This window comes from Heterocephalus glaber, unplaced genomic scaffold (assembly GCF_053883595.1).
Source record: "Heterocephalus glaber isolate CG9 unplaced genomic scaffold, H.glaber_assembly_v1.0 deba00001481, whole genome shotgun sequence".
Taxonomy (NCBI): Eukaryota; Metazoa; Chordata; class Mammalia; order Rodentia; family Bathyergidae; genus Heterocephalus; species Heterocephalus glaber.
The window spans coordinates 49,234,365-49,257,451 of record NW_028258317.1 but is presented as its reverse complement, the minus strand read 5'-3'; the positions used below and the strand labels follow the sequence as shown (position 1 = coordinate 49,257,451).

General features: G+C 40.4%; 2 protein-coding genes across 16 annotated transcripts in view; one reads left to right on the top strand and one right to left on the bottom strand.

Moving 5' to 3' along the window:
- Positions 1–6,189: 6,189 nt before the first annotated feature.
- LOC101708008 (uncharacterized) lies at positions 6,190–21,177 on the bottom strand. Its single transcript, XM_087184163.1, has 6 exons — positions 21,150–21,177; positions 19,533–20,023; positions 18,453–19,488; positions 16,185–16,314; positions 14,415–14,616; positions 6,190–13,205 (listed from the first exon to the last, which is right to left on the bottom strand). Exons 1-3 carry the CDS (start codon positions 21,175–21,177, stop codon positions 18,538–18,540), a joined length of 1,470 nt encoding a protein of 489 aa, XP_087040289.1. The 3' UTR covers positions 6,190–13,205; positions 14,415–14,616; positions 16,185–16,314; positions 18,453–18,537.
- Positions 17,222–23,087, top strand: part of Smarca2 (SWI/SNF related BAF chromatin remodeling complex subunit ATPase 2) — a 226,474-nt gene continuing 220,608 nt past the window's right edge. For 6 of the 15 annotated variants that reach the window (XM_087184038.1, XM_087184033.1, XM_087184034.1 and 3 more), the window contains exon 1: positions 17,222–17,404. The gene's annotated coding sequence lies outside the window, so the exon portion shown is untranslated. Of the gene's footprint in view, positions 17,405–17,920; positions 18,245–19,088; positions 19,230–19,354; positions 19,766–23,087 lie in introns of those variants that run through there. The other 9 variants (XM_087184040.1, XM_087184043.1, XM_021252751.2 and 6 more) reach the window with 6 other exon arrangements.

Sequence of the window (23,087 nt, the reverse complement as noted above, 5' to 3'; positions counted from 1 at the left end):
AAAGGAATGACAAAACAGCTAAGCAAGAGAGAGCAAAATGTTGTGCAGAAAAATGGCAAGGTGTAAGGGTTTCAGTTGAAGAGAGCTGCCACTTGGCCAACTTTTGGTTTAAGGATTGAAAAATGTCATGTTTTCCATAGACAGCAAATATTTATTACATAAGTGTTAGTTCTGATGAAACGCTCAGCAAAATACAATATTCTTACACAGATATTTTATAAGTAGAAGTCATGAAAATACCCATGGAAATAAAAAAGCGCAAAGTCACACTGCTCACAATAATATATTTTGGGATTCTTTTTAATAAAAATTCTTATTTATTTTGTGTCAGGAAGAATACTTGGGAATAAAATTATTTTGAAAAGAGGCCAGGTAGAGTACAACTCATTTCCTCCCCCAAAATGGGCCATAAGTAATCGTTTCCAAACAAACTTTCATATCTAGTTGAGTTAGTACTCAAACCTTTCTTAAAATGATTATGAAGGGAAAATTATTCAGTTGGGATAATCCTTACTTTTTATAACCCCTTTTCTTTCCTGGTATGTGGCTGTAAGCCAGTGTTCTGATTCTTGAAATGCTCCAAAAAAAAAAAAAAATGAATTAAAGCAAAGGAAAGGAGATTCAAATAAGTCAATGGTGCTGCTTGGCAATAGTGACATAAAGCATGTGATTAGGAGAAGGTTGAAATAAACTTAATTCACAGCAAGTGCTTTTTTCAATATACTATTTCTATCTTCCACTTCCATAGAAGAAAGCAAACTAAAATGGTATAAAAAATAGATAATATTCATCAAACTAAGCACATGATGTGCCAGGGCCTGTTCTAACTGCTTTGTATATATTAACTTATTTAATCTTTATAACAATCCTGCATGCAGGAATCATGGAAGAGCTGGTTGCTAAATTTTCAGGAATTTTGTGAGTTTGTTGGTAGATTAAAATCAGTAATTATAGGGGTACATATATCATAGAATCAACATATGCCCCAAGGCTGGGGTTTGGCAGGGGAGAGGAGGAATCTGGTTGTTAAACATTTAGTAGAATATCGATGTTAACATCCTTCTTCCTCAGGAAGGTAAACTGTGGCATAGACACCTTGAGTAGCTTGACTATGACCAAGCAAGTAGTAGCTGTAGTGTTAAAGTTTTTCTTTGGGCAACATCCGTTGGGAGTCCATGCTTTTAGTCATGCCCTACTGCTTATGACAAAACTGAAATCTTTTGGCTGCATTTACAAAGCCTAAGATCCAAATGTGATTCTACTACTGTTTACCCTGAGTCTCAAAGACACTTTATAATAGAAATGTTACAATCCGAGAACGGTTTACATTTACTTCTACTATAACATAAATGAAATATAATGCTATATGTAAAAATGTAAACTAGGTCTTTTTTCTTTCCTTCCTTTTTCCCCTTCCCTTTTCTTCCTGTCCCCTCATGCCCTTCCTCCCTTCCTTTGTCCTTTCTTCTTTGTTCCTTCCTAGCACTGGTTATGTCTATGCTATTGGACCAGAATGTATGTGAATCTCCTGGGAAATTTGGCCACGTTTAAGGAGGACTATAGTGAATTTTTTCTCTAATATTCCCATACCGCTTCCCTCATTATCGCAGGAGACAGAACCTCTGGGCTGACCATGGGCAACAGCATCATCCTCAATAAATATCTATTGAGCATGCCCTTTGTGCTGAGCTCTGAGGACACACTGAGGCAGAGTGTATGGTCCTAGCCTTTGTCAAATAAGTTGCTAAGTAGCAAGTGGAAATAGTTAGAAAGAGAATTAGAAAGAGAGCAATCACAGTGGTTGGGGAGCTGGGCAAGACTTCTGGGGAAAGGGGAAGAGTAGTAGCTGACTTAGAAGAGGAACTGGGTATTGTAGGTGGGAAGAATAGTTGGAAGAGGGCACTGAGGCAATTACCATTTTGAGGTGCAGAGTAATCAATATCACAAATTTGCCTAAGATAAGATTCTGAAATAGGAAATGAGACCGGAAAGAAAGAACACCTATTTGAGGAGACCCTTCAGTGCTTGACTGAGGAGCCTGAACTTCATTTTCTGAACCATGAGAATCACTTAAGTTTCTTGAGCATATGAAATATGTGTAAAATAGTGCTGCGAATAAGATTAAAGTTAGCCAAGCACATAGATTGAATTGGAGGTTGGAGTTACTTGAAATAGAGAGAAGAATCAAACAGTAATCTAGTACAAAGGCTTTTTCAACATGGAAAATCCTTATGGAATATTTGGAATTATAAGCAAGATACAGTTAGAATTGTAAGTACAATGATGATGGTAAAATACAAGACAAAACAAAAAAACATGTTCAGTGGACAAGACTGGAAAGAACTACAAATATAACAGTGACTGGATCTAGCTGGTAGCATTATAGGTGATTTTAATCAATTTTTTGACAGTGTGGTCATAATTTGTCAGTACAAAAATTTGTGCAAATAAAATATAATTGACAGCAAAAGAGATACTAGAATGAGACACTGATTTTACATGAAATGATGAATTATGCTCTAGATATGATGAAGGCAAACTATTTAAAAATGGATGGCTTTGGAGCAGCTAGTGACACACAACTGAAATCTGGGAGGGCAAGATTTGACACCCTGTTTTGTGAGCCATGGGAGTGGCTGCGAATTCTGAAATGGTGTTCAAAGCAAGAAATACTGAGCAGGAAGACCTGAACCTTGCGGGTTTTCCCAAAGCGCACAAAAGGAAAAAAACAAGAAAGTCCATGTAAGAGACTGAATATAATTTACCTGAGAAAAAGGAGTGTTAAGACTTATTCAGACAAAGAAATCAAAGTTAATGAGTAGTTTATAAATTTATTGACTTTTGAGAGGTTGGGGGAAAAAAAGACTGGAAAAAGCCACTTCTAATTTCTTGGCCTGATGGAGCTAAAAAACTAGTACTAGCTTCATTTATTGTCTCCTCTGTGCACCATAACATGTATGTTATGCCTATTTCCTTTTATAGTGCTCATAACAATGCCTTGTGTTGGGTACCAATATCATAATTATATCACTAACTACAGATGAGAAAACTGAGAATTTAACGTGATAGGAACCCGAGAGATTATGTGACAAATCTTCTCTTATTTCATAAGAGAAGAAGATAAAAAAAACCTCACAAGGTCCCTTGACTCGTCCAGGAAATGCCTTGAGGCAATCATATCATTTGAATCTCATCTGAAGCATGTTGCAGAGGGAGGTTATACACCAAAATTTTTCCATTGGTGATTGAAAACCTATCTCACTGTTTTGCTGAGCCCTTCCGACAGTAGGATTGTTAGGGATTTTTATGGATTTTCAAAATATATATGGAATAGAATTTAGTATTATTTCCTCACATTTACTTTCCACATTTTCTCAAAATATAAATTGACTACATGCCCAAATGTTGATGGCTATGTCATTTAGTATTATTCAGCTTTTCCAGGCAGTTTTCCTCTTTCACTATTAGCAGTATCATATCAGCTGTCATATATGGCAAAAAATGTTAAACCTTGCAATTGATCTATCACTAAAGTGGGTTTTTTTTCTGGAGGAGGGGCATGGTCGATACTGCTAGGAAAGACGAAAAAATTGCAATGATTCAAAGAACACTGAATAATGAATGCCTACATGATGCTATAAGCTAATAAAGAGAAATAAAAGGAATACAAATTAAGAAGGAAGAAATAACACCTTTGTTCACAGATGACATGATCATTTATGTAGAAAATTCAAAAGAATGAATAAAAACAGCCATGGAATTAGCAAGCACCTAAAGCAAGATTACAAGATATAAGACTAATACACAAAAGTAAATCTATTTCTTACATACCAGCAAAGAATAACTGGAAATTGAAATTAAAAGCATATTACCATTTATATTAGTGCTCAAAACATGGAATGATTAGATATGAATCCAGTAAAATGAATATAAGATTCATATGAAGAAAACCACAAAACTCATAAAAAATAGAGAAGGATCGAATAAGTGGAGAAATAGTTTATGTTCATAGGCAGAAAGACTCAGTGTTTTCAAGATGTCAGTCTTCCCAATTTAATGTATATATTCAATGGAATCCCAGTCAAGATCCCAGAAAGTTATTCTGTAGATAAAGACAAACTGACTTTAAATTTTGTACAGAGAAGCAGAAAAGCCAATGTAATATGGAAGAAAAACAAAATTGGAAGATAGATATTAATAGCCTTAAAACATTATATAAGACTATGGTGATCAAGACAGTGTGATATTGGCAAAAGAATAGATGAAAGAAACAGAATAGAAAGCCCAGAAATGAACTCACACGAAATATAATCAACTGATCTTTGAAAAAAGGAGCAAAGGCAATGTAATAAATACAAGGCCATCTTTTCAACAAATGGTGCTGAAACAACTCTGGACAGTCTCTCTCTCACACACACACACACACACACACACACACAATCTAAATGCAGACAATGTACTTTTCACAAAAATGAACTCCAAGTGGATCATAGGCCTAAGTTCAAAGCACAAAACTATGAACAAGGAAGGAGAAAATCTAGATGACCTTGGATTTGATGATGACTTTTTAGATACAACACCAAAGCCACGATCCATGAAAGAAATAATTGAAAAGGTTGATTTCATTACCATTTAAAAGTTTTGGCCTACAAAAAGAATGGTTTTATGGGATGTTTGTTTTTGTTGGTGCATGTTTTTAGTATATAATGACTACATTCCTTGTGTGGAGTTGGTACATGTATATAACACATCTTCATTTCTTTTTCATCCTCTCTTCCTTCCTCCCCATCTTCTCATCTCTTGGTCCCCTTCCGTTTTGCAAAATATCTCCCTATTTCTTATAGAAGCTTTTTAATTTGTTATGATCCCATTTGTTGATTCTTGAATCTGTTGCTTATGTAATTGGGGTTCTGTTCAGAAAATCCTTACCTGTGCCTACGTCTTTAAGAGTTTTACTTATTTTATCTTCCACCAGATTAAGTGTTTCTGCCTTAACATTAAGAACTTTGATTCATTTTTATTTTAGCATAGTGCATGGTGAGAGATGTGAGTCTAGAGTTGATCTCCTGCATGTGGATAACCAGTTTTTCACCCACCATTGGTTAAAGAGTCTTTTTTCCAACATAGATTTTTGGCCCCTTTGTCAAAGATCAGATAGCTGAATGTGCCTGGGGATGTTTTTGCTGCCTCTATTCTGTTCCACTGATCTACATGTCTGTCTATTTGTTCTTGTTTTGCTTGTTTTTGTCGGTAAAAGGCTGTTTTATTTTTTTTTATCACTATAGATTTGTAATAAAATTTCAGATCTGGGATTGCGAGGCCTCCTGCTCTGCTCTTGTTACCTAGGATTGCTTTTGGTATTCTGGGTCTCTTCTGGTTCTATGTGAATTTTAGGATTGTTTGCTCTACTTTTGTGAGGAACACTATTGGTATTTTGATTGGGATTGCATAAATTTATACGTCAGTTTTGGAAGCATGGCCATTTTGACAATATTGGTTCTGCCTATCCAGGAACAAGGCATATCTTTCCATTTTCTGATTTCCTCTTCGATCTCATTTTTCAGAGTACTATAACTTACATTGTAGAGGTCTTTAATTTCCTTAGTTAGGTTCCTTCCTAAGTATTTACTTCTCTTGGTGCTATTGTGAATTATAGAATTGTAAATTATAGAATTGTTTTCTAATTTCCTTCTCAGTGGGTTTATTTTTGGTATACAGGAATGCTTTTGATTTTTGTGTATTGATTTTGTATCTTGCTATACGACTGAATTTGGATATTAATTCTAGCAGTCTTTTGGTAGAAATTTTTGGGTCTTCTACATAAAAGATCAAGTCAACTACAAATAATGATAATTTGACTTCTTTTCCTACACAAACTCCTTTTATTTCTTTCTCTTACCTGATTGCTCTGGCTAATGTTTCTAGTACATACTATATTGAATAGGAGGTGTGACAGTGGACATCTGTCATGTTGCTGATTTTAGAGGGAAAGCTTTCAGCCTTTTCCCTTTTACTATGATGTTGGCAGTAGGTTTGCCATAAATGGCTTTTATCATATTGAGATAATTACTATACCTACTTTCTTCAGGGTTTTTTTTTTGGTGGGGGGGCATGAATGGATGTTGGATTTTGTCAAGGGTTTTTTCTGCTTCTGTACGAAAGATAATATTAACAGAATAAAACAACAAGTCACAAACTGGGAGAAAATATTTTCAAAACACATTGGATAAAGGAATAGTATTCCAAACATACAAAGAACTCATCATGCAACATCATTTTGCATTGCTGTAATAAAGTACCAAGGCAGATAAAGTTATGAAGAAAAAAGTTCTATTTGCTGACAGTTTTGGAGGTTGAAAGCATGGTATTGACTCAGTTCAAGGGAGGATGCTGTTAGCTGAATCACATGTCAAATGGCAATAGTGGCAGCATCTGTGGAAAGAAACAATCACATTGCCAAACAGTGAGAGAGAAACTCAGAGGTTGGCTCAGGCATTATAACAACTCACTCGTGAAAACTCACTGGAGACCAGCTTTCCCTTCCAAAGATAGTTCCCTCAAAGATCTAAAGAACTCCCACTAGGCCCAGCTCTTTAAGATCAGACCCCCTGACATTGCTAAACTGTGGACCAAGCCTCCAATACATAGACCCTTGGGGGACAAGCAAAATCCAAATGTTAGCACAATGCCACTTAAAATGAGCCAAAGATCTTAAAGAGACCTCACTGAAGAAGGTAAGCAGATCAAAAACATGCTCTGCATCATATATCATTAGTAAAATATAAATTAAAATAACAACATACTATTACACACTTTTTAGAGTGGCCAAAACCCAGAACATTAACAATAGCAGAAGGTGGAGAGTATGTGGAACAGGAACGCTCACTCATGTCTAAAAGATAATTTGGTTTCTCACAAAATTAAACATATTCTTGCTGTATGTATGATCCAGTTTCATGGTACTTACCACTTATCAAGGTACTTACTTATAGAGATGAAAACATATATGCATGCCAAAGCCTCCATTCAGGTGCTTATAGTAGCCTTATTCATAAATGCCAAAACCTGGAGGTAATCAAGTTGTGCAGAAACTTTGACACATCCAGACAATGGATGTATCAGTGCTAAAAATAAATGAGCTATGAGCCCATGAAAAGACACGGAGGAAATTTAAATACATGCCACTAAGCAAAAGAAGCCAATCTAAAAAGGCGCTATACTTTGTGATGTGAGCCAGGCGTGGTGGTGCATGTCTGTAGTCCCAGCACTTGGGAGGCTGAGCCAGGAAGATTGCCATGACTTCAAGGCCAGCCTGAACATAGTGAAATCCTGTCTCAAAAAATCCAAAACAAAATTATATTACATTCTAGGGACAGGAAAACTATGGAAACAAGTAAAAAGATCACTGGTTCTCAGTGATTGGGGTTAAGGGGAGGAATTAAGATGCAGAACTTAGAGGATTATTAGGGTAGTGAAAATAACTTGCATGATACTGTAATAGTGGATGTTATTATCCATTTGTTCAAACCTAGAAATATAGAACACCCAGAGTAAACCCCCATGTAAATTATGAACTTTGAGTATTATGATGTGTCTGTATAGGCACGATCATAACAAATATACCACTCTTGTAGAGAATGTCGATAATGGGGGAGTTAGGCATGACAGGGTGGGAGTATATGAGAAATCCCTGTGCCTTCCCTTCAATTCTGATGTGAATTTAAAAGAACTCTAAAATTCCTCTAATAAACAATTAATAGAATGCATTGACAATTCATTTCAGGTGTTTAGGTTGTAAGCTGCCTAACAAGTTTCACAGTTTATGTTAATAGGAAGAATCGTAAATGGAGGTATTTGTAGATATTTTTTCCCCATTTTCAAAGTACCCTGAATACTATTTCACATATTAACAGAGACCAGACACTATTCTCTTGATCATGGCCAACAGTCAATAAATCCATCATGAGCCTACTAAAACACTGGCCCTGAGAGAGTTACTTGAAAATCTGATCTCTAACCAAGCTGGGCAGATTTTATAGGTTTTACTGTTAGCATAATATGTGACATGATACTTACACAAGACTATGATCATAACATTTCATTGTTAAATAATTTGAATTAAGGTGTATCCATTTTGCTAGATTTCCAAAAATCTGAAATTATTACATATGTTGTTCAGGTGTCTGTATATATTAATTAGCTCTAAATTTTAAATTTTATAATTAACAATTTTCTGAGGTTTTGGGGTATACTCACATGTATTAATCCTGGCTTATGTACTACCAGTGTCTTTGTTAAAATTATTTACAAAGAATGATTCTATTATAAAGTCATAACCTGGTGCTTGATGTTATGTCTGTGAAGAAAAAACAGGAAAATTATTAAGTATTTATAATTTCTGGCTTTTGCTGATTTTGGAAAAAGAACTGAGATTGCTTTGTGTATTTCATTGTCATCATTGCTATTACTTTGTATCTACGTATTTAAACAGTCCGAGTATGGGAGTTAGGGGGAAATTTTTATTTGAGTAAGACTCATATAACCCATAAACTCTTGACCATAAGACCATGTCTTAATAACCTGTCCTAAAAGCAGAATATTTAGATAAGGGCAAAAAGTTATTGAAATGTATCTCCCACTGGTCCAAAGAGTATTTTTCCACTCATTGTTGAATTATGAGTCATTATGAGGCATGTCTAAGTTAAAAGAAAGAATAAAAAATACTAACTTCAGAGGGCATTGCACTTAGTAAGCTCTATAAGTAAGCACTGTTTCAGGAAACTTCATATTAATTACTGTATCTGTTGGATCTCAGCATCCTGCCTCATTCTTCTGCTCAGCTGTATAAGGTAAGAGGAGACTGACCTTTGGGGGTTGCACTTCCCAGGTTCCTGTGCCAGCTGAATTCAGCCTATGAGAGGCAGACAAGCAGAGACTGGACTGCAGGACAGGAGGGAGAAGACAAGGTATCCCCAACAGGATCACACTCATATGTAGATTCTTTAAAAATCGTATAGAAGTTGAGAGGAGAGTAGTAGTCACCAGAGGGTAGGCAAAGTAGCAAGAAAGGAGGGAGGGGCAAGCTGACCAACAGGAACTAAGTTACAGGTAGATGGAAGAAATCAGTTCTCATGTGCTATTGTACAGTGCCACGAAAATAGATAATGATAATGTACTGTGTAGTTCAGCTAAGCCACAAGAAAGGATTTGGAATGTTTTTACCACAAAGAAATAAATATTTAAGGACATAGATATGCTTACCCTGATTTGAAGATTACAAAATGTATGCAGTTTGTCAGAGTATCACATAGTATCCCATAAATGTGTAGAGTTTTATGTGTCACTTAAATTTTAGCTCAGTGGTGCTGCCGCCTGCCTCACAAGCGCAAGGTTCCAAGTTCGATCCCCGGTACAAAAAAAATAAAAATAAATAAAGTCAAGGTATTTCCTTCTTCCCTTTGACTCAAGCAAAAGTTGCATCACCACCATCACACACCAGGGTTTCAGATTTTAGTTCTTCCTCATCCCTCGGTTCCCCAACTTAGGGAAAATTGATTTCTTACTGTTGCTACTCAGTTCATTATGTGATTTCTTATCATCATCAGTACAAACAAGTCCCTGAACTAAATTTCCTGGTTAGACTCTGACTGATACAATCCTCTATGTAAGTATGCATACACTAGGTCATGATATGCATTTCTCATTGTGAGTAGTTGGTAAAATAGTTTGAAATCCATGATCCATTTAAATACATGTGATAGCATGCATATGTGGCACTGAGCCCAGTTCATCAGTTGGGCATTCATGGCTGTCACTGAGCTGCAGAAGTTGATTTTGGAGACTTTTCTTTTTTTAAGGGAAACAGTATGGAATAGGAGATTGCAACTCAGGACGCCAAGATTCTAATCTTCATGGGTGGCTGTGGGCAATTCATTCAACCACGTATTCTAGTATACTATGCTTATTTTGTGCATGGAACCAGAGATCTTAAAGTTGGTATGTATTTTTTAAGTACTGCTATTATAAAAAGTTGTAGAGTTACTCCTCAAAGTAAGAAGTTGGTATATGGTCTGTGATAGCTCAAATATTGGTGATATTTGCATTTGAAGGCTGTTTGAAAGATTAAATAATCATTTATCTAGATTATTAAGTTATAGTTTCACTACTTAATTACTTTCCTCAATTGATCAATAGTTTTTGTTTAAATTATGTTAGCATTAAGAACTTACAGTCCAGGGGCCGGGGATTTAGCTCAGTGGTTTCGCCGGCTGCTGCACAAGTGCAAGGACCCGAATTTGATCGCCGGTACCAAAAAACAACAACAACAACAAAAAGAACTTACAGTCCAATGTTCTAGTCTTACATTCTTGGGAAATAATAAACATTGATACAGACCATGGGAAATGCAGAATTCCAGGTAATGGTGGTTGTTAGTAATGTCAGTTCATAAGTCACATCATAAAATTGAGGTATTAAATAAGACAGATCTCACTGACAGGTAGATAATTTTTAATGCATTTTAATAAAATATAGATAAAGTGTGAGGTACCAACCTCTTTAAGATTCAGATGGCTATGGGAGGCTGAGACAGAGGGATGGAGACCCTGTCCAAAATTAAAGGGGGGAAGGGTTATAGCTCAGTGTAAACACCCTGTACCAAAAAAAAAAAATCAGACATATCCCCAAACCCTAAGTCCCAAGTATGAAATAACGACAAAAAAAGGTATGATGTTCTTTTATCTTATCAGCAAATCTCCTGTTTTCTTTTTCCATATTTAAGGAAAGCCTATTACCAAAAGGCCATAAATAGTCTTCATAATAGTAAAATTCCAACAGATATCACAATGTCTCTGGAGAGATAAGCAATTGAATATGTACAATTCCAGAAGAAATGTGAGGATTTTCTTTATGCCCTTCCTTCACTGAAGTCAGTAACTGTTCAGTAACTGAGTTTATCTAAAAGGGAGATAAATGCTTCCTACCCAGCATTAAACCTTGCACCATACAGAATCCAGATATTTTCAACCCTTTCCCAAATTTCTTATACTTGTTTTATATATTCATCACTTTCTGGCTGGTAATACCATTGAAAACTAAAATAAAACCATACTGTTGTGGAATGTATTTCATCTCTACCTGTGGAGAGTCTTTTTTCCTTAAAGCAGATTATTTATCTTAATTTCTTTAAATTCATCTAAGGTAATTTCAATAGTTATTTCTGGTTTTTTATATATTCCTGGATTATTTGCTACTTATTTCTTAAATTTAGACTATTAAGCATAGAAAAAGGAAATAAGACGATAGTAGATTTTGCTTTTGTGTACTGAACTTGAGGTAAGAATCTTAGGAGTCATGTAACACATCAAGGAAAGGTCACATACAAATAAAAGGCAATGCATAGCAACAGAAAGAAATAAATCTAGTAATAGCTGAAGATAATCAAGAAGCAAAATACTTTGATAAAATACAACACGGGAGATAGATACACATATGTAGTTGAGAGGCTCAGAGGTAAACCACAGTGTCACATTGGTACAAAAGCACATTATCATTCAGAGAAACACAGTTCAAATATAAAAGCAGTCAGTACCATGGCCATCCAAACAAAAGTTAATGTATTTGAATGATTTATGACAAAAAAACCTTTGGAACCTGAGGTCATCTTCTGATTTTTAATGTGCAACTGCCCAATGATGTGCCAAAGCCTCCAAGACATGTTGATGACAACACTTAACAATTCTCTCTTATCTAGTCAACAATACGTAAGGATATTATTGGGAAAATCCTTCTGAATCAAATTATCCTCAGGAAGCCCATTTGTGGAAACAAATGAAGACTTCCACTGGGCAGAAAGGAGATGTTTTGCTATTGAGTTCTACAGGGTATTTCTAAGAATAGATGTGTTTGGATGCACGAAATGTGTACACTTTGTTTTATAATAGTCACGGCGAGGATTGATTTCTTATTAGAAAATTATCTTAGATCATTAGGTTTCTTTTTGTCGGTAATTCCTAATCCCTTTAGAGAAGATCTTCTTGAGAGTCTGGTGAAATGTATGCACTTGGTATATAAAAAAAATGCATGTTAACATGATCACAGAATTTTGAACAGTTTTTGGGAATTCTGAAATGCTCTGAACATCATTTAAATTCCACCCCCACAAACTCTTCACCATGGATTAAGAACCTTGTATTGATAACAAATTATGAGAGTTTTTACATGAGCAAAACATATCACTCTTAATCTGTACTTCTACCAAGCTGAATTAAAAATTCTGACTTCATTTAGTCATATTCAAGTTTTTTTTCATATTCTCCTTGCACCTAAGGGAAAAAATATAAAGCAGGATTTATGTATGTTTATTCATGGTACATGTATTTCATATTAATATCTCAGGTATATTATAAAACATGCACAAAATAGAAATGATGCAAGAATGACATGAAGACAACAGAAAAATTTTAATTATCTTGCTAATCATGATGATATCATACCATCAATAGTGAATCTCTCAAGGGAAATGTATGCTTAGGTCAGAATTCATCATTCCTGATAGATAATATAAATCCATAGCTCAAGTAGTCTTGGCTAATTGTAGATATTTTTGACCTATTTCTTGTTAGATCTAATTAGACTCTCATTGTTCCACTTCTTAATATGGCTGGCAAAGAATTCTTAGAGGTTAAAAAACAATTTTGGTCCTGATTTTCACCTGTGCTTCTATTATCATTATATCTCAATCTTTGATTTCTTTTCAGAAATCCTTGTAAGCCACGAGCTTCACAAATAAGAGTTGATTGGTTAAAACTAGGTACAGTAATATAATCTAGTGAATCCATTTAAGGAGGAACCTGTAAAGTTGAGGCAATGTCACTGCTTAAAGAGAGGTACTCACCACTGAAGGAACAGAGGTGTCCCTTTTCTGAACTGAGGGTCCCCTTTCTGCCCTTGGCACTCTCTCAGTATTGTTCAGGTATGATACATGGCAGATACTCCAGGGTCAATGATTACAATAAACATATATAAAGCTCATATGCTTTTGTCATTGCATCATTACATTTTCATCATTAAAGAGGAAAACAGAATTTCTAATGTTCTTCCCACATCATAATAAATTGTTTTGCCCACTCCACTTCTGTGAGTTACTTACTGCCTCTCAGTTTTCTTGAAACAGCATGTGAAAGGGTCATTGCACAACTTCTGGCCTGTGATTTAAAGTCAAAATAAAAAAAGAGCTGCTATTATAATTGTAACTACTCTTTTATACAAATGCCACATATGCACTCATGCTACTCCTAGACTAATTCAAAAGTAAGCAAAACCTCTTATCAATGCTCTTTATATGACTATAAGAGCTCTAGCTCCTCCCCCCAGTAAAAAATAAAAACATTTCCTAAGCCCTTTAAACTGAGCATTTAGTAATCTTGCTCATTAATATCATAATTATTAACAGTGAAGACCTGCTAAATTTTCTATGTCAAGGAATTTTATTATCTATCTCTCATCTTTTCATTTAACAAAGTCTCTCTCTCTTTTTTTTTTTTTTTTGTTTTTGAACAACATACAATGTGCTAAGCATCCAGCTAATTCCTGAGGTTTCAAAGATGAATTGAACTTGTTCTACACCCTCCAGGCACTAACCATCTAGTAGAAGACGCTAACAAATAATCACATCAGAGTGATAAGTGCTCTAATGGAGGTCCACATTGGTTGCTATGGGAGCAGAGTAGGACAAGCAGAGACCTCTGCCTGGGGAAGGCAAGGAGGACCTCTAGAAGGATGCTGGGTAATAGGTGAGTCTTGGCGGTATTTCTGTCAGAGGGAAATATGACCGATATAGCCCACTAAAAACTAGCAGGTAGACCAGATTTCCCAGCGTGCAGGCATTGCCGGGAAGTCCACAAGACTGGAAGAGACTTGTCTATGCATGTCCTTGGATGATGCTCTAAGAAGTCTGAAATTGATCACAAGATGGACTGAGAATAGACAAAGGATTTTAACCTACAGAGTGATATGACTGCAAAGAGAATTAGGGTGATATTTTGGAGGAATGATTGTGGAGATAAAAATCTATTGGGAATGCTCACTGGAACAAAAAATAAAAGATGAATGTTTATTCCTATCATAAATTTACTTGCTAATTCTAAACTCTTCACTAAATTAAATGTCAGCTGATGCAATTTGTCAGAGTTTAGTTTCTATTACTGAAGATGAAGTACTCATTCCCTAAATGGCCTTACCTGCACCTATCTGATGCTGGGCAACATTATAGTCTGCATGAACAGTTGTCTGTTGGGACTAGATGCTTCCTAACTTTATACATAGCATTTTTCTTCATGAGGGTATTATAGCTAGATATCAATTTTCACACACAATATCCACTCTATACAGAATGTCAACCAAAGCAAACTTACGTAACAAGCAAATGTGGCCACTGAGACCTGAAAAAGCCACCTTCACCCCTTGATACCAAACTAAAAAGAGAGGAGGAAATTCAGAGACCATATTATGACTCATCAAAGTCCAAAAAGAAAAGCTTCATGGGAACAGAGCAGTCTGTGCAACCTCCTGGAGTCCTCTTAGCTTCCAACCATATTTGCTTTTGTGTGTGATTTTCTGCAAAACAAAAGAACACATCATTTTCTTCCTTAGCATCAATTGTTAAATTCTGGTGTACCTCAGCGATGATGCTCATGCTATATGTTCTACACTCTTCTTTTTATACCGAACTAATGGTGCTGCCTTTTCATTTCTCCTGAGTTTAGACCTTATTTTGTAAAATTCCTACTTGCTGCAGCACAGGCTACAAACAAGATGATCCTTCAGAGGAAAGACCTGAAGGGAGGTAAGGCATTCTTAGACCTACGTGAAGTGAAAGGGAGATGCAATATCTATATTTAATCTCTGCTTTCAATGATAGATTCCTTTTTTTCATTCCCATAGTTGTGTATATAATGTGTAATACCAATTCCAAGTACTGCATCAAAATTTTATATGAGCTGAAGAATGTACACATATAACAAAGGAACTGTTTTCTTTACTTTCTGATAAAAATGCCAAAAGGAATGGCTATGCTCTTCCTACTTACCAAGATGATTGTTTTTTCTGAAGTTTAGGGAATAAAGTGCACAGGTGCAGGGAATAAAGGACACTTAATTACAAGGAAATAAAAGTGAAGTCATCAATTTTAAAATTTGACAGGTGAGTTTGGTTATCAGAAACACCAATTAGGCCCTCAAAAATTAAAAACTAATGCTTATTAGTGAAATAAGCATCATTATTAGGATAAAATGTCCTTTATTGGGCCGGGGATTTAGCTCAGTGGTTTTGCCGCCTGCTGTCCAAGTGCAAGGACCCAAGTTCGATCGCCGGTACCAAAAAAAAAAAAAAAAGCCCTTCATTATAGACAACTAGGTTTCTGTCTATGTAACCAGCTACAACTTATTAGGCAGTTAAAAGCTAGTATTTATGTTATACATTTACTGCACTACTAATTTTGTTTACGATTTCTCACTATGTATTTCCCAGTTAAAGTTATACTAGCATACCCTCAGGCAGGAAAAACAAGTTCTTACAACAGATTCTTCAGGGCATGCTATATTCTATTTCCTTAGATGTGTTATTTTTTGTTGTCTTGAGGTTCACTTTGGGATAGGCAGAAAATATTGAAGGTAGTTAAGAAGTAACAAAGCCTTAGAAAACTGTAGGCTGGTAACGCTCAGCTGTCTTAAGCACAGTGAAAATGGTGCCCTACCTCAACCAGCAATGGACAGTGCTGTAAACAATTTTTGCCACTTAATGATCACATGCTGCTCTTTCCTTTGCTTCTTGTCTTCAATTTACCTGGCCTGAAGTTGTAGATATCTTAGAACTGCATTTCCCACCCAGTGGCTCATATAGCCAATTTTGCAAAAGAATAAATGGTCTTAAAATAGAATTTTACTCTTGGGGGGAAATCCTAAACTAAATAGTCACAGTGCACTCTGAACGACTAATTTAAGCCATTACTTTACAAAATAAGGGATAAATCATACTTTTCATAACACTACCTCATAGGAACAATTTTAAGAGTCAAGCACTTACATTAATCGGAGTCTAAAATAATAGGCCCCTGATTTAAAATCTCCTAACATTCTTTCACACTTCATAAACCTAAAAATAAAATTGTCTCACCAAACACTGACCTGTGGGTCCGACCAACGTACTGTATTTCAAGAAAAATTAAAGAGGTCTCAAAACCGCGATGTGCCGACAGATTACAGTTTGCATCCTTAATTGGTTTTAAATGTAGAGTGAGAGAGAAGAGACTATAATCTGTGGAGAATAAGAGATTTATTTCCTTCTTAAATCAAAAGCAGATTCCACGTCTCATCTGCCCCTAACCCGCCCGCCCTGCCCCCACGAGATTGTTTTTCCGTATTTTTGTATCTATTTTACCCGAAGATGACAGGTGAGGGAAGGTTAAAGTGCAGTGTCTAGTCCACCAAGTCAACAGAAGGGTCAGGGCGGGTTTATTTATTTATAAGGCGCTCGGCCTGGCCTCTCAGCTGTTCCTCCTTCACTGGCATTTGGAAGCTCTCGCCGCCCTTCAGAGAAGAGGCAGATTTGGCAGGAATGTTCTTTGTGCCCGCCTCCCTTTTTATGGGGTGGAGAGGAGGAGGCAGATTTATAATGACAGCCTTGGGGGATGGGGAGGCGAAAAAGTTTCAGCTGGCACGATAATGCCCGCTTTCTCCACAGTCAACACCGGGCCACAAACAGCTTTGGTGCCACTCCGATCCCTCCCCGTCCCCTCCCTTTCTCTCTGCAGGCTCGCGGTGGCAGGCGGAGGCATAGTTAAATTCCAGCACCTTCTCCACAGAGCTCAACTACTATGCGCTATTACTACAGCCGCCCTCCCTTTCGCTTCGCGTCCTCCCCTTCCCCGACTTCCCTGGAGGCGCCCCGCAGCGCCCCGGGAAGAAGGACGCAGGCAGAGGCGTCCAACTCCAGCGGGGCTCGGGTCCCTCCGCGTCCTGCGCAGTTTCCCTGCTCTCTCAGACACTCGGATCCACGCACACAGCAGAGCCGTGGCGAGCCACATTCTTGCACACCCCCTTCGAGCCCACCTCCTCCCGCCCCGCGCTCCGGGAGTTGCCGAACCCGGCGAGTGACAGGCGCGTCCCGCCAACCCGCGGCCGGGCGGGCGGGGAGGAGCGGAGCGCGGGGCCAACTGCTGCGCGTCTTCCGGCGGCCGAGGAGGCCGTGGGGGCGGGGCGCGGGGCGGAGCCCGGTTTGGGCAGAGGAGGGGACGGCTGTCATCAATGAAGTCATATTCATAATCTAGTCCTCTCTCCCTCTGTTTCTGTACTCTGGGTGACTCAGAGAGGGAAGAGATTCAGCCAGCACACTGCTCGCGAGCAAGGTAAATATAACTTACAACTCCTTTCTCCTCTTTTCCCTCCCTTCGGCCTCGCCGCTGCAGCCGCTGCGAACCCTCCGGCACCGCGCCGCCTTCGCGGGGGATTGTTCATTATTATCCTAATTATTATTTATGGTGCATGCACGGAGACCAAAACAGGCGGGCCAACAGCCACAACAACAACAACAACAGCAACAAAACAACAACAAAGCCCTCCTCCTCCCCGCCGGCCTCAGGTGGAAGGCTCCAAAGCCAGCTCCCGGGCGGCGGTGGAAGAGACCGCAAAGTTTGCACCGACCCTCGCAGTTCTGATAATAACAGTAATAATTACTACTTCAAGGGGGCACGGGGGAAGGAATCCCAGCAAACCACAGCCTTGACCCTGGGAGACAGTGGCGCGCTGCCAACCCGAGGTTGCCACACACGCTCCGCCAGGTTGCACTCCCCCCATCCCCTTAAAAGCCCAACTGGGGAGGAGGGGGTGGCAGGAGGAGGAGGAGGGGGCGAAAGGCTGGGGGACTCCGGAGGAGGATGGAAACGCGACAGTGCATCCCGAGCCGTCCTCCCGGAAGAGTTGGAAGGAGAACGGGAAAGCAGGGCGAAGAGCCCGGGTTGGCAGCCGGGCGCCAATGACCACAGCTGCCACCCGTTTCCCGGGGACCTGTTTAAAGGGCTCGGGCTGCGGAGACGCGAGCAGATCGCCGCGGGAGGGTCGGAGCCGGCGCGCCGAGGAGGCGCCGATCACTGTCGCCGGGCCGGTGCGTGTCGGATCCGAGGTGTCACCTCCGCTCTCCGCGTTCCCCGGGCGGGCAAGGGGACGCGGACTGCTGGGCAGGCCTTTAGGTAAAGGGGCTGCTCCGGGGGAGGGGGCTACGTCCCGGGCGCCGCGGAGGTCTGCGCGGTACCAGAGACGGTACCTGGTGACAGCGCGGGTGCTGAAGTTCGAGGTGCCCGGCCCGGGCCGCAGCAGTGGGCGGCGGGCGGGAGGAGGGGCCCAAAGAAGGAGGTCGGAGGTGCCAGCTGGGCTCCGTTACCCTGCCCTCCCCCTCACCGGGTTTGTGTTCCTTTGCTTTGAGTCTTCCCCTGGCTAGCGCCTCGGGAGCTGCGGCCGTGGGGCTCCTGCCATCGTCTGGGTGCTAGGGGTGCGCTGGGACCCAGGAGAGCCACAGCGGCTGCGGGCCGGGGAGGCCATGATCCGGATAATCTTCTGCCAGACTGTCACGAACAGGACCCGCGCGCACTCTGGCAGCGGCGGTGGCGTTCGCGGGGAAGGGGAAGGGCTGCGGTGGGGAAGGAATGGGGGTTAGCGAGGGCGGGAGGCGGGGAGACAGAGTGGGAGCCTCCTCCCAACGATGACACGCACCCTTTCCCTCTCTCCTAGCTTTGGAGTTTGCTTTATTCCCATCCAAACCTGGTTTACCCTTTCCTCTGCTCTCCCCTTCCATCCTTCCGCCTTCCCTCCTCCTGTTTTGCGTTACAAAACATGGCCATGCCATCTGCAAAGGTGTCGCGATGCACTTCCACAAATAACCGGTCCGGCGCGCCAGCCCTCGGCGCCCTCCGGCCACTGGGTGCACACCGAGCACTGTGCCACGGGGGTGCCACGGGGGTGGCCCCGACCTCGCAGCCTGGACGCAGTTGCACCACGCGGGGCGGGGCGCGGCAGTGCGGACTCCAGGGGACACCCGCGCCCTGGTCCGGCACTCGGGCCAGTTTCCGGTACACGCGGGGAAATCGCCTCCTGCCAGTGTCTGCGCGCTCTCCCCCGCCTCCGCCGCCTGGATTGCGTTATTATTTTTATCCGGGTTGCCGTTTGCTGCGGATGGTGGTGAGTGCTGGGCTGCTTGAGGGCGGGGGTGTGGGGGTGTGGAGGGAAGTTGTACGTGGGTCAGGCAGGAAAAAAAAAGTTTGGCAGGGCAGCTAAGTAAGGTGGAGGGGTGGGAGAGGGCAGCGAGCTCGGCGCCCCTAGTCCCCGCGCCCTCGGGTGTCTGCGCGGAGGGTGCTCGCCGCGCGCCGGACCAGTGCGTCGAAGCAGCGCGCCGGCAGCCGCTCTCGCCCTCGCCCTTCCCGGGAGCCCGGGGCGGACACTACGAGGTTCGGTGGCGAGGGCTGGTGGGGGTGGCGTGTGAGCGTGGCTGTGAGTGAGTGTGTGCTCGCGCGAGCGGCGGAGAATCAGGAAGTCACAGCGGTGAAGCGCACACAGACATGTTTGATCGCCGTGACATGACGCGCGCGAGGAAGGAAGCGGCAGCGGCGGCCGGGCTGCGGGCTCGGACATTGGCCTAGGTCGCGGCGTGGAGATCCCTCCTAGCCGCCGCCGGAGCCCCGCCGGCCCCGCGCCCCTTTTTGTTCCTCGTCCCCCAGGTAAGGAGCCTGCGCCGCTGCCTCCCGCTGTGTGCCGAGCTTTCTGACTCTCCCTGCCAGCCCCCTCCGGGCTCCGGCTCGCCTTTCCTGCAAATTCAGGCCGGCGGGGGAAACGGGCTCCTTCCTCGTCCTCCGATCGATCTGCGTGCAAAACTTTCCAGCGGGAGGCACCGTGAGGGGGGGGAGAAGGCCTTGTTGGGCTTCTGTCGCTTGTCAGTTCTTTCTTCTCCGGGTCCTGAGAGTGTGAGTCGCGGCGTCCTGCGGTTTTTGCACATTCAAACTTCGGGCCTAAACGTGCCTCCAACTCTCGCAGGATTTACTCCAACAAGAAAATAAATATTCCAAGTCATCCGTTCACTCTTGCCAGGCATTTGTATGTTTTATGTGAAGGAGGAAGGCTTGGGAGTCGAGGAAGTGGGGGTGTTGTGCAGAATCCGTTCCTTATTCAATGTCTGCACCGAGTGTTATGTAATTTTAGCAGCACATGGGTGCAAAGCCCACACTGGGCTTCTTCTTTCTTTGTTTATATAACTTTTAGGAGAGTTTTGTTAGGTTGTCTCTGTTTCTCCCATGGTTCTTCACCTGACAGAGGTTGGTGCTTTGAAAAAACAAAGCGACCCAGGTTAGTAATGTTTTGGAGAGATGTCATCATTTGTCGCCTTTCTGGTCATTATGTAGGCATGTACTCCTTTGTATGTGTAACGTTGGAGCATAAGGAAGACATTAAGGACACACATTTGTTTATTGCATTGAGTGGCTATTTTTAACCTCTCTGCCTTACCAATGGTAGAGTTAAATTTCAAACTTTCATCCCACAGGATATTTTTGAATTTACACCTGGTTGTATGCCTTGCTTGCATGAAGAGAATGTGCCTATGAACAGTGAGGTTTCTTAGAAATTGGGTAGCAGAAAATTCCTGTTCCACTATCCAAGGTCCACACCACTGAGAACCATACTAAAATAAAAACCATACCCTATGCCGTGTGTGTGAGTGTGTGCGCGTGCGCGTGCATGTGTGTCTGTACTTAAATGTGAACATTTAGATGTTTTCAGTAATATTTTCCACTAGTCTTTTGCGGGGAGCCACTGGCTGAAGCCTGTTGGGCATATTAGACTTGGTAAGATTCCAGGCTACTTCTAGCACCCTGGAGAAGAGGTAAGAGGTGTGGCAGGCTTGGATCCTAGTTGGTGCATTGTTATGCAAATCGAGACACTCTCTTTCAGGAATTTAATTGCCCTTTCATTTTCCTGGAGTTACTTTCTTTTAAAAATGCTTTCTTTTAATTCACGTGTTTACTAGGTATTAGAAAAGGGGGACACCTGTTAGGTCCTCAGAGTATTTATTAGACAGGAAAAAAAAGTGTAGATCGGAGGTCCATCTACCTCGTTGGGGGCATGAAAGAGATGTCATGTTGGTAAAGAACATTTTAAAATAAATTAGGGATTTGGGTTATCAGAACCCTTGCAGGTGAGGTGAGGGAGGGCTTTTTTTAATGCAGTCTTTCCCCTAAGAGTTCTATCAGTTACATCTCAACACTGGCACCAGCTACACTGTGGTGTTTCACAGAAAATATTCACCACAAGAGCATGTTCAAAGCAGCCTCAGATCTTTTCTTTTGTTCGTTTTTAAAGTGGTTTTTGAGCATTTCTCATCAAGTTTCTTGAAAAGTGCTTTGACCAACACCTGAGGCTTAGAATTGGCCAAAAAAAAAAAAAGGAAAGGAAAAAAAGTGTGCCTTTGCTTGTATTATATTGTTAATGCTTGAATTCTGTTTCAGGTATTCCTGACAGAATGTAAGTAGAAAGTATCCCTTTTGCAGGTAATTATTTAAGACTGTTTTACTTTGATTAAGGTTAAGTCATTCCACAAACTGGTGTAAAAGCACATCCCATTCTTTTCTAGAAGGTAATTGTGATACCCCTTATAATACTGTAATATTTTGGCATTTCATTTTGAAGGCTTACTGTGCATTAGAGCAATACCATAAGCAGAAAACTTTCATAAATTATAAAAGTATAGCTGTCCTCCAGTGTTTTCATGCCCCCCCCCTTTTAGAAGTCTTCCTTTGTAAACAAGGCCTTTGTCAAATTCTCTTAGGTCAGTGAGTTTTTGATACTCTAGAGAAATAATAAATCACTATTTATAACATCTTGACATGCTGCTATGTAGGCAACTGAATTATCACAAACATCATGCTAAGGACTGTTTCGCAGTCTTGGCAAGTTGAAGCAGTGTTAGTAAGACCTGATGTAACCACCAGAAGCTTTGATTCTTACTCTGTCTGATGAAGATGATTTTAAGAGAAGATACAAACAAACAATTGCTTAATATGAATGGTCTTAGAAAATTCTATACATGAGTCACATTTCCTTCTGGCGTATTTCTGGAGAACAGATGAGGAAATTTCCCTAACATGAAAAGCCACATTTGGGGACTATTTTGATTTCTTCCTGTCCCTTTTTTTTTACGTAAAAAAATGTATCTTTTAAATGGTTCCTTTTCCTTAAGTGTTGTTATGGATATTGTTTTTGGCTAATAGAGAATGCTGGATTTTCTGTCATCTTTGGAAAAGTTCTTATTATGGAATTTTAATCTCTAGCCAATTAATAAAGTCATAGCTCATTCCATAAGCCTTGGGAATAGAAATTACAGATAGTGGTAATTTATTTGGTAGCGCATTTATATAGGCCTGAGGTGTTTATTTTTTTCTATCCAGAAACTGGTGACTTTATTTTTTAAATTATTTAATTTATTATAATTTTGGTTTTTTGAGACAGGATCTCACTATGTAGTTCAGCCTGGCCTTGAACTCATTATGTAGCCCAGGTTGACCTCAAACTTGTGGCAATCCTCTTGCCTCAGCTTCCAAAATCCTGGGATTACAGGTGTGCACCACCACACTGAGCAGAAGGTGGTGATGGCTTTATACTTACTATGGAGTGCAGGAGTCTAAGACTGTGTTCTGCTAGAGTCATTATGAAAGAGCATATTTCTTTTCCTAGGATATTTATTACCAAATTAGATAGAATCTTGCAACCTGGGTTTGGAAAACTATAGCTTTGCTACTGTTTATTATGATTTTATTATTGCTCACATTTATATGGCGCTTTTCCTAGAAAGTATTCAGGATATATTAGAGCTTTTCAGTGATAAAAGTTTTAAAGATGCAAAGATATTGGAATAATTATACCTTAACCAAACATGTAATGGAACTGATGAAATTCAGTAGCTAAATGGCTGGGTCTTTATGCGGTACAATGAAAAATAAACCGCAGTGAATGTTTAAATTTGAAAAAATTACTACAGTAAATGACATGGTG